The sequence below is a fragment of the Hemiscyllium ocellatum genome, chromosome 1 (genome assembly GCF_020745735.1).
Source record: "Hemiscyllium ocellatum isolate sHemOce1 chromosome 1, sHemOce1.pat.X.cur, whole genome shotgun sequence".
In the NCBI taxonomy this organism is placed as follows: Eukaryota; Metazoa; Chordata; class Chondrichthyes; order Orectolobiformes; family Hemiscylliidae; genus Hemiscyllium; species Hemiscyllium ocellatum.
Window position 1 is genome coordinate 139,333,449 of NC_083401.1, and position 13,776 is coordinate 139,347,224.

Sequence of the window (13,776 nt, forward strand, 5' to 3'; positions counted from 1 at the left end):
CCTGTATTATTACTCTACATTTACCCATGACTAATGCACCTAACCAAAACATCCCTGAAAACAATGGGCAATTTAGCATGGCCAATTCACCTAACCTGCACATCTTTGGATTGTGGAAGGAAACTGGAGCACTTGGAGGAAACCCATGTAGACATGGGGAGAATGTACAAGCTCCACAAAGGCAGTCGCCCAAGGCTGGAATCAAACCTGGGTCCCTGGCCCTGTGAGGCAGCAGTGCTAACCAGTGAATCACCATGTCGTCCTTAAAGTGTTCTAATAATCCAATAGCGATTGGCATTGCAGCACATAAAACACCCCAATCGTTTCTGGCCTTGTTGTAAATACCAGACCCAAATGTATTGATTTTAAAGCAGAGTCCTTTTCTGGCTTTTTCTTAAGTACCTTAAATTGTAGACCCACAAAGCATTAAGATTTTCAATTAATCGTTTTCGTCAGGAAAGAAGTATTAGAATTTCAGCTCTGTTCCAATAGTCTCCTGTCTCCCAGCTTTGTTTCTTTTTTGACAAAAATAACAGACTGGGTCAGCTAATGGCTCATCCATTAACTCAGTACTTTACTCCTGCCTTGTCCCCACACTCTTCGATCTCTTTAACTCCAAGAAATACATTTAATTCTTTCTTGAAAACATTTACTGCTTTGGCCTCAACCACATTCTATGGCAGAGAATTCCCAGGTGCACCACTCTCTAGGTGAAGCAGTTTCTAAATGGCTTATCTCATATTCTTAGACTGTGATCCTCCGTTCGAGTCTCCAATGACACACTCCCATTCTCATTGAGATCACCCTTCTTGCATTTATTTCATCTAGTCTGTTAGAATTTAACAGGTTTCTATGAGATCTCCTCTCCTCATTGTTCTAAACGCCAGTGGATATAATCCTAAATGATCTAACCTCTGTGACTGTGGCCACAGGCCAATCTGTAAAGTGCTTCCAAAATGGTGATCTGGAGGTTGTGGTCATTATTATTTTCAAAACTTTGAAAAATCCTGAAAGAGGCATTCTCTCTCGCCATTACCTGCATTATCAGACCACAATTTTTTCAATGTTGAAGTTAGTTGGGCATTCCTTGGAAAATTAGATGGGGTGACTATTTCCCATAGATTGTGGGATTGAGATGTTTGTTTGATCCTGATGTCAGGGTCCAAGCACCAAAACAAAAAACTTGGCCCCTGTCTCCAGTGGTGAGCTGCTATTACAGCCACTATCCCTCCCAACTTATTACATGGACTATTCCACATTGAGAGTATCAGCCAATCAATTAAAAATTACAGCTTCAACATTTGTTTTACTGTAAGTACACGAGAAGCAATTATAATCTTTATAGTTGTTATGAGTCAGTAAAGCAAAACCTATTGGCATTATTCATTGGCTATACTTGGTAGTTAGCAATTTTACATTAATCCTGTAGTAATAAAAGCATTTCTAATATCTTAAATCATACCATGTAATTATAGCTATAATTCCATGTGCTTTCATTGGTCCTAATGTCCTTTTTGTAATCTAATGTAAAAACGGTACATTGTTACAGTCAAAGCCATGTATTAAATTACAATGTTTATGAATAATAAGCTTATAGATTTGATTTCCAATTTGTGCTGAAGCAGAGGGTCTTAGCTGGAATAGCAGTTAAGTTATGCGATTGAAGTTGTCTGATTTGAATTTTAAGGAGAAAGTGAGGTCTGCAGGTGCTGGAGGTCAGAGCTTAAAAATGTGTTGCTGGAGAAGCGCAGCAGGTCAGGCAGCATCCAAGGAGCAGGAAATTCCACGTTTTGGGCATAAGCCCTTCATCAGGAATGAGGAAAGTGTGTCCAACAGGCTAAGATAAAAGGTAGGGAGGAGGGACTTGGGGGAGGGGCGATGGAGATGTGATAGGTGGAAGGAGGTCAAGGTGAGGGTGATAGGCCGGGGTGGGGTGGGGGCGGAGAGGTCTGGAAGAAGATTGCAGGTTAGGAAGGTGGTGCTGAGTTTGAGGGATTTGACTGAGACAAGGTGGGGGAGGGGAAATGAGAAAATTGGAGAAATCTGAGTTCATCCCTTGTGGTTGGAGGGTTCCCAGGTGGAAGATGAGGCGCTCTTCCTCCAACCGTCGTGTTGTTATGGTCTGGCGATGGAGGAGTCCAAGGACCTGCATGTCCTTGGTGGAATGGGAGTGGGAGTTAAAGTGTTGAGCCACGGGGTGATTGGGTTGGTTGGTCCAGGTGTCCCAGAGGTGTTCTCTGAAACGTTCCGCAAGTAGGCAGCCTGTGTCCCCAATATAGAGGAGGCCACATCGGGTGGTTGGGTTGGTTGGTCCGGGTGTCCTAGAGGTGTTCTCTGAAACGTTCCGCAAGTAGGCAGCCTGTGTCCCCAACATAGAGGAGGCCACATCGGGTGCAGTGGATGCAATAGATGATGTGTGTGGAGGTGCAGGTGAATTTGTGGCGGATATGGAAGGATCACTTGGGGCCTTGGAGAGAAGTAAGGGAGGAGGTGTGGGCGCAAGTTTTGCATTTCTTGCGGTTGCAGGGGAAGGTGCCGGGAGTGGAGGTTGGCTTGGTTGAGGGTGTGGACCTGATGAGGGAGTCACGGAGGGAGTGGTCTTTTTGGAATGCTGATAAGGGGGGGGGAGGGAAATATATCCCTGGTGGTGGGGTCTGTTTGGAGGTGGCAGAAATGACGATGGATGATACGCTGTATATGGAGGTTGGTGGGGTGGTAGGTGAGAACCAGTGGGGTTCTGTCCTCGTGGCGGTTGGAGGGGCGGGGCCCAAGGGCGGAGGAGCGGGAAGTGGAGGAGATGCGGTGGAGGGCATCGTCGATCACGTCTGGGGGGAATCTGCGGTCCTTGAAGAAGGAGGCCATCTGGGCTGTACGGTATTGGAACCGGTCCTCCTGGCAGCAGATGCGGCGGAGACGAAGGAATTGGGAATATGGGCTGGCATTTTTACAGGGGGCAGGGTGGGAGGAGGTGTAGTCTAGGTAGCTGTGGGAGTCAGTCAGTTTATAGTAGATGTCTGTGTTGATTCGGTCGCCTGAGATAGAAATGGAAGGGTCTAGGAAGGAGAGGGAGGAGTCTGAGACGGTCCAGGTGAATTTGAGGTCGGGGTGGAAGGTGTTGGTAAAGTGGATGAACTGTTCAACCTCCTCGTGGGAGCACGAGGCAGTGCCGATACAGTCATCGATGTAGTGGAGGAAAAAGTGGGGGGTGGTGCCAGTGTAGTTGCGGAAGATGGACTGTTCCACATATCCTACGAAGAGGCAGGCATAGCTGGGGCCCATGCGGGTGCCCATGGCAATTCCTTTGGTTTGGAGGAAGTGGGAGGATTGGAAAGAGAAGTTGTTCAGGGTGAGTACCAGTTCAGTCAGTCGAAGGAGGGTGTCAGTGGAAGGGTACTGGTTGGTAAGGCGGGAAAGGAAGAAGCGGAGGGCTTTGAGTCCTTCATGATGGGGGATGGAGGTGTACAGGGACTGGATGTCCATCGTGAAGATAACGCATTGGGGACCGGGGAAGTGAAAATCATGGAGGACGTGGAGGGCGTAGGTGGTGTCCCGAATGTAGGTGGGGAGTTCTTGGACTAAGGGGGACAGGACCGTATCGAGGTATGAGGAGATGAGTTCGGTGGGGCAGGAAAGCTTGGCAGTTGACTGTTTTCTGGTATATTGTCCATGTCCTAATGACTACCACCCAGTGGCTCTAACTTAGTGGTCATGAAGTGCTTTGAAAGGCTGGTCATGGCATTAATCAACTCCAGCCTCCCCACTACTCTTGACCCACTCCAATTTGCCTATCGGACCAACAGATACATGGCAGGTGCCATATCACTTGCCCTTCACTCCTCCTTAGAACATCTTGACACCAAAAAACAGCCGCGTAAGAATCCTACTCATTGATCACTGTTCAGCCTTCAACACTATTATCCCCTCGAGACTGATTACTAAACTTAGTGATCTTAAATCTATGTTGCCTAACTCTGTGATCTGCCTGTATTGTTTGCAAGACAAAGCTTTACACTGTGCCTCGGTACACATGACAATAAATTCAGTTCAATTCAATTCAATTCATAGCAATACCTCTACCAATCAAAGTTCAATAGCCAATAGTGACCGCAGCTTTATTGAAGACTCCATTGTCTGTGGGTCTGGTCCATTCCCCCTGGTGGTGGTGCGGCGGTTTCAGTGGTGGCTGCAGCAATGGCTACACAGTGGCTCCAGTTTGTTCCTCATGGCTGTCGCGGCAAGGTGGGGGCTTTGGGCTGTGACAGAAGTGGTGACCGGCTTGAGTGATGGTTTCAGTGTTGGTGACTAGTTGGGTCTGGTTTGTCCCTCCTTGCTATGGCATCAATACAGTGGATTCAGTATCAGCTTCGGTGGTGGCAGCATAGTGAGTCCGGACCAGAAATCCTTGCTTTGGCGTCCTCAGGGTCGGCTTTCTGTAGCCACTTCAAAAACCCAGGAGACATGGAGGAAACAAAAGATGAACTTTGTCCTAACTTTGTCTCAATTATTTATTTTTATAATTTCTGTAATTAAAATCGCACCAAATTGTGGCGATTTTTGCACACCTCACTGTATATTCAGAAATATGAGGGATAATAAATTACTATTCTATTCCATTCAATTCTATTCTATTCTGAAAGTTATTTTTGGGATTTTTACCAAGTCTTTGGTAAACAAAGTATATAACTTTGAGTGCTATTGCTTTTAATTTCTTTAGGGCCCACATCTACTCTCTGTGGCTTACGATTACTGAACCAACGGCAGAAACGGATCATTGGTGGGAAAAATTCTTTACGGTCAGTAAGTATATGATTGCCAAAAGCATATTTTTCCTTGGAAATCATTAACTGGGTAACTTAATGTAAAGTGTCATTGCTGTCAGAGTGCATTAACTAAGGGTGTTTGACCATATGCATAAATTGGTTGTCTCAGTTCACCTAGCCAAATTGTAAAGCATGGGTTAAGTTGTACAGGTTCATCAATACCTGAGACAATCGATGTTCAATGGAAAGGTCTCATCTAAAACTTGTTGTTTTAGTTTGATCTGACATTGAAAAAGTTACCAGTACTGTATGAGTATTAAGGCAAACAGTTTTAATTACTTAATGAATATGTTCAGGTAACTATTATTAGAAATATTCATCTTGAATTTAATTCCCTTTTACATCATTGAAGCTGTAGCTGATATTAATGGTGATTTCAATGATACTATCAATGATATTTTCATGGCAGGAACAGTTGTGTAAAAATAAAAGGGAGCATTAATGAATCCTATGCTGTGACAACTGTTTATGTCTGCTTTGATAAAGTGTAAAGAAGAGCAGACACAGTTCTGTTGTCCTTCACGGATGAATAACCATGTACACAGTACGCAGAACACTATCCCATGGAATAGTTTTGTTCTTCAATGAAGCCATGTAGGGTAATACGGTTCTTTAAACACTGTTGATTCTTTTGGGTAAGATCCCAATATTGAGGAGGTCCTTGTGCCAGCAAAGTAAAGTGGCATGCATCACATTTAAATAAGTTGTTTTGAATTTGCCAAAAATGCTTAAGTCCCACTCCAGGGACCTGTGCACATTATCTAAACAGACAGTACTGGCAGAATGATGCACAGTCAGAGGTATCACCTTTTGGATCAGATATTAAACCAAGCTCTCATCTGCTGTCTCAGGTGAACCTAACAAATCCCATAAAATCATTTCAGAAGAAAAGCATGTGAGATTTTCCTGGGGACATACTTATCATCCAATCAGCATTCATAAAATATTGGATTATCTGGTCATTACCTTGTTGCTGTTTGTGTGTACAAATTGACTATCCTCCAATATTACAGAGATGACAAAAATACTTCATTGATTGTAAAGTGCTTAGGAATACCTTGTGACTCGAAAATGTGCTTTGGAGTTCAAGTTCTTTTTCTTTAATTTTCGGAATCCACCTAAGTTTTAGAGTGCTGAAAGCAATTTGTGAATTGTTACTGTAATGTGAATGGCTTGAGAGTTGAAAAATAATATGGCGTGTAATAAACATTATTGTATGTCGCTCCTGAGTTGAGTCAGTACTGAAAGTATATTTGAAACAGAGTAAACATTTGGCTTTTTGCTGCCAAAACAGCAACAGGCAAGTTCTTAAAAGACATCTGGCAGGTCATGATTTTCTGCTGGTGTGTATATCGCGACCCATGTGCAAGCTCCTTAATTGTATGTGTTAGACCTCTACTTATATGCGCTGAATAATGTCTTTCTAATGTTTGGCTTCCTGCCTTACACAGGGGCGGGTGGCCTTGGCAGGCCGCCATCCGGCTAAGAACATCTCATGGAGATGGGAGATTACTGTGCGGTGCCACTCTCATTGACAGCTGTTGGGTTCTCACTGCGGCTCACTGCTTTAAAAGGTCAGTCTTTTTAATTGGAATAATTTAATTAACAAATTAAAAAAGGATCATTATCTTTTTTTTCCTTGGAGGATTGTACCATAGTCTAGTGCAATTTTACTACAATTGGTTTCTAATGACTTGATGCAGGTCACACTTACGTGATTAACTTTTGCAGGTTGAACTCTACAAATCTGTCACATTATTCAGAGTTAATGGAGTTTTTAGTAGTGACAGACTGAAGACTTTGGTTTTGTTTTGGGTCTTCTCAGAAAGATATTGCTTGAGACTTTTTTAGATAATTTGTAATATAACAGGCGAAGAGTGGATATGCCTTCTCGCTCAATTAAAAACAGCTACAATGAGGATGACCTGTGTGAACTGCATGGAGTTGGATGAATCAGGACTGAGGGCTTAATCTGATTACCAAATGAAAAGGTGATGAGCGCATCCAACGGATATATTCATGTTACTCGGAGTTCGTGATTGGAGTAGTGTAATTTTATGGTGCACATCACAACTTTATGGACTTAAATGTGTTCAAAGGGATTCTACAAAGTTGGAGATAAATTGCATATGCTTGCTCTGGATAAAAATGGGGAAAGTGGTTGTCAGAAAAAGAAGGCTACTGACCACTTTTGGCGTGCAAGCACAGAATTATTGTGTAGCTAAGCTTCATGTAGAGCCAGCTGGCAAGTTAACCCAGGCTGAACATAGCACTGTAATGATATTGGTGTCAGACTGAAAGCTGCAGTGTAACTGCACCTGAAACAATAAAAACTAACTGCACGGCTGAAATAGATGCAAAGAACAGTTGGGAGCAAAATGAAGTGAGGGAAAGAGAGTTAATTGGTGTCTTATTAAAAGCTTTTTGTCAGTAAGTAGGCAATTCGAGAGAATATGTGTCAGGAGTTTCCTGACCATAGACAATGAACAAATACAAAGAACAAAGACAAAGAAAATTTACAGCCCAGGAACAGGCCCTTCGGCCCTCCAAGCCTGAGCCGATCCAAATCTACTGTCTAAACCTGTCACCCAATTCCAAAGCATCTGTATCACTCTGATCCCCATCTACTCATATATCTGTCCAGACACGTCTTAAATGAATCTACCATGCTTGCTTCTACTACCTCTGCTGGCAACACATGCCAGAGACACCCACCACCCTCTGTGTAAAGTACTTGCCGCCTGTATCCCCCTTAAACCTTCCACCTCTCATCTTGAAAGCGTGACCTCTTGTTATTGAATCCTTCACCCTGAGAAAAAGCTTATCTCTATCCACCCTGTCTATACCCTTCATGATTTTGTAAACCTCAATCCTGTCACCCCTAATCTCCTTTTTTCTAATGAAAATAAACCTAACCTACTCAACCTCTCTTCATAGCTAGCACCTTCCATACCAGGCAACGTCCTTGTAAACCTTTTCTTGCACCCTCTCCAAAGCGTCCACATCCTTTTGGTAATGTGATGACCAGAACTGTACACAGTATTCTAAATGCGGCCGAATCAATGTCTTGTACAATTTGACATGACCTGCCAGCTCTTATACTCAATACCCTGTCCGATGAAGGCAAGTATACCATATGCCTTCTTGACCACTTTATCCACCTGTGCAGCAACCTTCAGGGTACAACGGACCTGCATTCCCAGATCTCTCTGCTCATCAACTTTTCCCAAGGCTCTTCTGTTCATTGTATAATTCACTCTAGAATTAGACTTGTCTAAATGCATCACCTCACATTTATCTAGATTGAAAACCATCTGCCACTTTTCCGCCCAACTCTCCAGTCTATCTATATCCTCCTGTATTCTCTGACAGTCCCTTATGCTTTCTGCTACTCCACCAATCTTCGTGTCGTCTGCAAATTTGCTGATCATACCAACAGTGCCCTCTTCCAGATCATTATGTATATCACAAACAACAGTGGCCCTAACATTGACCCCTGTGGAACACCACTGGTCACCTTTCTCCATTTCAAGAAACTCCCTTCAACTACTACTTCCTGTCTCCTGTTGCTCAACCAGTTCTTTATCCACCTAGCTAGAACACCCTGCGCACCATGTGACTTAACTTTCTGCATTAGTTTACCATGGGGAACCTTTTCAAATGCCTTGCTAAAGTCCATGTATATGATATCAACAGCCCTTCTTTCATCTATCAACTTGGTCACTTCCTCAAAGAACTCTATTAAGTTGGTAAGGCATGATCTCCCCCACACAAAACTATGTTGCCTATCACTGATAAACCCATTCTTTTCTAAATACAAATAGATCCTATCCCTCAGTACCTTTTCCAGCAACTTTCCCACCACTGACGTCAGGCTCCCTGGTCTGCAGTTAACCGGAATATCTTTACTACCCTCCTTGTACAGGGGGACAACATGAGCAACCCTCCAGTCCTCCGACAGCTCACCTGTGTTTAAGGATGCCAGGTCCCCAGCTATTTTCACTCTCGCCTCCCTAAACAACCTGGGATAGATCCCATCCAGTCCTGGGGATTTGTCCACCTTAATAACCTCTAGCCTATCCAACATACCTTCCTTCCTTATGTCAACCTGATCCAGACTAATCAAACTTCTATCTCTAATCTCAACATTCATCATGTTCCTCACCTCAGTGAACACTGATGCAAAGTAATCATTCAGAACCTCACTTGTTCTCTCAGGTTCGGCACACAGCCTTCCTCCAATATTCTTTAGTGGACCAATCCTTCCTCTAGTTACCCACTTGCTTCTTATATAAGAATAAAATGCTTTGGTATTCTCCTTAATTCTACTCACTAAAGCTATTTCATGACCCCTTTTAGCCCGCTTGATTCCTCATTTAAGACTGGCCCTAGTCTTCTGATATTCCTCCAGTGCCCATTCTGTTCTTAGCTGCCTGGACCTTGTGTACACTTCCCTTTTCCTCTTGGCTAGTCGTACAATTTCTCCTATCATCCATGGTTCACAATTCTTGCCTTACCTACCCTTTGCCTTCAACAGGGCATGCCTATCCTGCACTATCTTTAACCTAACTTTGAAAGCCTCCCACATATCAAATGTGGACTTCCCTTCAAAAGCTCTGTCCAATGCACATTTCCCAGCTCCTGCCTAATTTTGATATAATTGGCCTTGGCCCAGTTTAGTACTCTAAACTGTAATTTATTTATCTTGAGGAATTATCACATTCACAATTTCTAAGGAGAATTGTTTTTCCTCCTAAATCTCAAGTGTAAATGCGTGGAGTCTTGACATAAGCAGTAGTCGACCATCTTTGAAGACCTCTGCTGAAATGCCATCAGAATCACAGGTTACTGTGGATCATGCTTCAACATTTTGCATGTCCAAGAAACGTCTTTACAATTCTGCAATTGTTTCATGATGGTATAATTGCAACTGTTTGAAGGAGGAGATCTGAAACAGAAGCTTTCAAAATTAGGCTGTCTGGCAGCCCCCAAATTATTCACAAAATAGCTGTCAGTTGTCATTCATCTCATCAAAGATCAACTCCTACCTATCAGGTGTGAGCATTAAATACCCTGTGGATCGAAAACACTTGTACTTCAGTTGCTTCTGTGCCAGATCAAAGCTGACAATCATAGACATTACATAGCCTACAATTTGTGAGTGAATATAGTGCTGTGTCTTGTTCTACAGCTTTGCAGCTGTAGCAAGATTTGCAGGTCACTCTCAAACTCTTCGATTCTACCTACAAACAACTCTGTTTGTCCTTGAACACTGCCAAAACAACACTCCTGTATCAACCCACAGCTGGTGAACTGAATATTTCACCTCCTCAAGATGTTAGACTTACAATATTAGAATTCCATTGAATGTACTCCTTCCAGTTAGCCATGTGATCTGGTGTATTAAATGCATGACTGACTGTAGCTACAGTAGTATTCCTTCTCTTATAACTTATTTACATTTCTTTTTTTGCCAATGATTGGCCTTGCAGTTTGATTCATGTGCAAGACGCTTTATTTCTGTCTGTGAACTGACGTGGCCATTCAAAACTCTTGTGTTTAAAAATTATATTTAAATTTAAATGAAACGTTTACATCTTACTGGCTTTATTTTTGATTCTTGGTAAAGGATTATCACCAGGTTCACTTGGTTCCTGCCTCGGGCTACAAAACTTTGAACGGTAGATCAATGATCAGACCTTGGCTGGAGATGAGTGCTAAATTTCTCAAAACTTTTGTCTGGGTTTTGACCATCAACACCGCTCATCTCCCAGCTATTGAAAGCATTTAACCCTTCTCTTCGGCCCACACAAGGATGTAGCTGACCCTTTTCTCCTCACTTGTGTTTTCTTACTTTTTTGCACGGGATGTGGATGTCACAATTAAGTTCAGCATTTTTTGCCCATCTCTAACGACCTTTGAACTTGAATGCATTATGGGGCATTTCAGAGGATAGTAAAAAGTTAGCCATTTGCTGTCTACCTGGAGCCAGATTTATGCTGGACCAGGTAAAACTGGTGGATTTTATTCCCTTTAGAACAGTTGTGAACATGATGGATAATCACCCTCTGGAAAAAAAAACACAATGAAAGTGCCAAAAGTGACATACTCATCCAACTCATTTTGTACACTTCAAAACAAAGAACCAGTGCAGTAAATTTCAAGTATTACTTTTTTTTTTCTCTTGATGATGTAATTTCATCATCATGATGACTGTGACTAGTTTTTAGTGTCACTTTTCTTCATTAATTGAATTTAAATTCCATTGGTAGGCATAATGGGATTTGAATTCATGTGCCTTATTGTGGTTATTTTGCATTATTAGCTTGCTGACATTACCAATGACATCTACATCGCCCTCTGAAGGCTTTTAGAGAGTCAATCTGCACTTCTGAAAATCTTTCGTGATTTCAATAGCCTCCCAATGAATTAGAGACTCAAGCAGTGTGTTTATTATGCAGGGCAGCTGTTTTAGTTTTGAACAATTCACAATTCTTTTTCTCTAACATAACCGGATTTTTCTTAATCTAATTCAATGTTAAAATCAATTTAAAGTGCTTAAATCTTAAAGTTAGACACTTGCTGCCACCCTGTTTTGACTTCTACTTCCCATAAACTTGAAATCATCATAGGCATGAAATGCTGGAACTTTGTTGAGTTTAATTCATTCAATTCACTTTGTGGTAGGAAGACTGAATTGCTGTACAGCGACTGACTGCAGCCTAATGGTAATTGTGGCATCCTGGATTTTAATTTTCACAACAATTAGTGACTAGTTCTTGCCTAATTCTTTACATATTATATCATAAATGTGATAGAACATGTTGAGCGAATAGTTGAACATAGAAACACACTAAATTGGAACAGTAGGCCATTCAGCCCTTCAAGCCTACTCCACAATTCAATATGATAGAGTCAGAGATGTAGCATGGCAACATTTGGTCCAACCCATCTATGCTTACCTATTAATCTAGTCCCATTTGCCAACATTCAGCACATATCCCTTTAAATTCGTCCTGTTCAAACGTCTTTCATCCAGATGCCTTTTAAATGTTGTAATTGTACCAGCCTCACCACTTCCTTTGGCAGCTCCATCCATACATGCACCACCCGCTCCATTAAAAAAGTTACCTCTTAGGTCCCTTTTATCTCCTCCCCCCTCATCTTAAACCTAGGCCCAGGTCACTGAATGTTCTGTCTTCTAATTATCTTCTTCAATACAGACTAAAATGGCTATGATGAATGTACTCTCATTTTTCTCCGGTTCTGCACAAATTTCTTTGGAAATATTTGAATATTTTGGCAATACAATAGACATAAAGTGCAAAATAAATCATGATGTGCAAATGCATACCCTCGTATTAAGCTACATATGCTTTATGTATTATGGGGTTTGGAATGAAGTAGCAGAGTTCAGACTTCACTTTACAAACTGCAATGTAAAATGATAATTATGTGTATAGCACACATATGGCGAAACAGTGGGAGAGTTCTTCATTCTAACAGCTTTTGTAAAAAAAATGGCAACCCGGCTTTGCAAGCTGGCCAATGATTATCAGAAAGGACAGTGGCCTCAATGTTCATAATCCGGCAGAGATTGTACTGGAGGTGGGACTGAGAGCAAAATCAGAGTATCATTGTGTCAAGGCAGGCCTCAATACAATCCCTCTTTGGCATGATTTTGTCAGATTAAGGTCTGATTAAGTCTAACTGTCTACATTTGTGCAGTTAAATAAGATTAATTAAGTCCCCATTGGGAACTTATTTGTGACGGTATAAAACAATGGGGTCTCCTGCTCAGGCCAAAGCCAACGGTAGTTTATATGCAGCATGCCAATAACAGGCCCAGGAATTAGTGATGCCTCCTTTAATTTCTCTCTGCACCCCTTCCCCATGGAGACGTAAGTGCTAGCATGCAACAGCTGCTGTTTCAACAATCCTGGAGATAGGATCAGTCTTGATAGCCTGGAAACTGGAACATAATTTGTTGGGCACTCTCAAAGTTCTTCAGAGAATGTCTCCATTTTAGTATGCCCTCAGGATCCCCTCCTCTGCTGGTGGGACTAACTGCTGGACATGGCTGTGGGCCCTCCTTTTGTCACTCACTGTTCTGATCAGGGACATGTCATTGGGTTGGCACAGACAAGATGGGCTGAATGTTCCCCTTCTCTGTATCATTTCTATGATTCTATGGTAATGTTTTAATGAGTTGCTTCCCAGGCATATTGTAATCGACATTCCCTTCCACAGTTATCTGGATTCCCAATCCAGAATTGTCACTGGGTTCCCTGAGATCTCAGTGAAGTCCAGCCCAATGTGAGAATTTTACAATTCCACTGTCCTGCCTCAGAGCCTGAGCTGTGGAGAACACCGGGACTGAGGAAACGCATGCAAATCCCTGATCCAAATTTGGAATGGGTAAGTATTTACTTTACAAACCCAGATTCAGGGGGTTGAATTGTCTAAGTGTGAGTTGTGTTGAGCTTTTTGGAGGGATTCTTTCCATACGACCTTATGAAATTTTTTGCTCAATCTTACCAAACTATCCCACACCCATGTGGCATCGCTCTCACTCGATTCTACTGCCATTTGATCTAATGTTGTTCCTGGAACAACTCATCACTCACTTGAATATCCACCAAAAGATGACCATCCCTTACATTTGCATTATCTTTGAAAGCCTGTTTCACACCCAAACGAGCATTATCAGTCTGGAATTGTCCCGCATGATGCCTGACATTTGACCTGAGCATGGCAGAAAGGGGAAAATTGGTATCCTGCTTTGCAGGCAGCAGCCTGTTGGATGGGCTGATGCAGAAACAGGATGACCATTACCCGTTGGACTGGCATTGGAGGCCATGACACCACACCATGCCAATCTTATATGAGGTTGCTTCCTGGGCAGTACAGTCTTAACCATCTAGAGAAATGCACATCAAGGTAGGAAGAGGGTCAA

At 42.4% G+C, this 13,776-nt stretch overlaps 1 protein-coding gene across 1 annotated transcript in view; it reads left to right on the forward strand.

Annotated features, from left to right (window-relative positions):
• Nucleotides 1-13,776, forward strand: part of prss12 (serine protease 12) — a 143,187-nt gene that overhangs the window by 108,478 nt on the left and 20,933 nt on the right. Inside the window, exons 10-11 of the mRNA XM_060828008.1 lie at nt 4,715-4,793; nt 6,272-6,394. Coding sequence (XP_060683991.1) covers nt 4,715-4,793; nt 6,272-6,394 — 202 coding nt within the window. The remainder of the gene's footprint in view (nt 1-4,714; nt 4,794-6,271; nt 6,395-13,776) is intronic.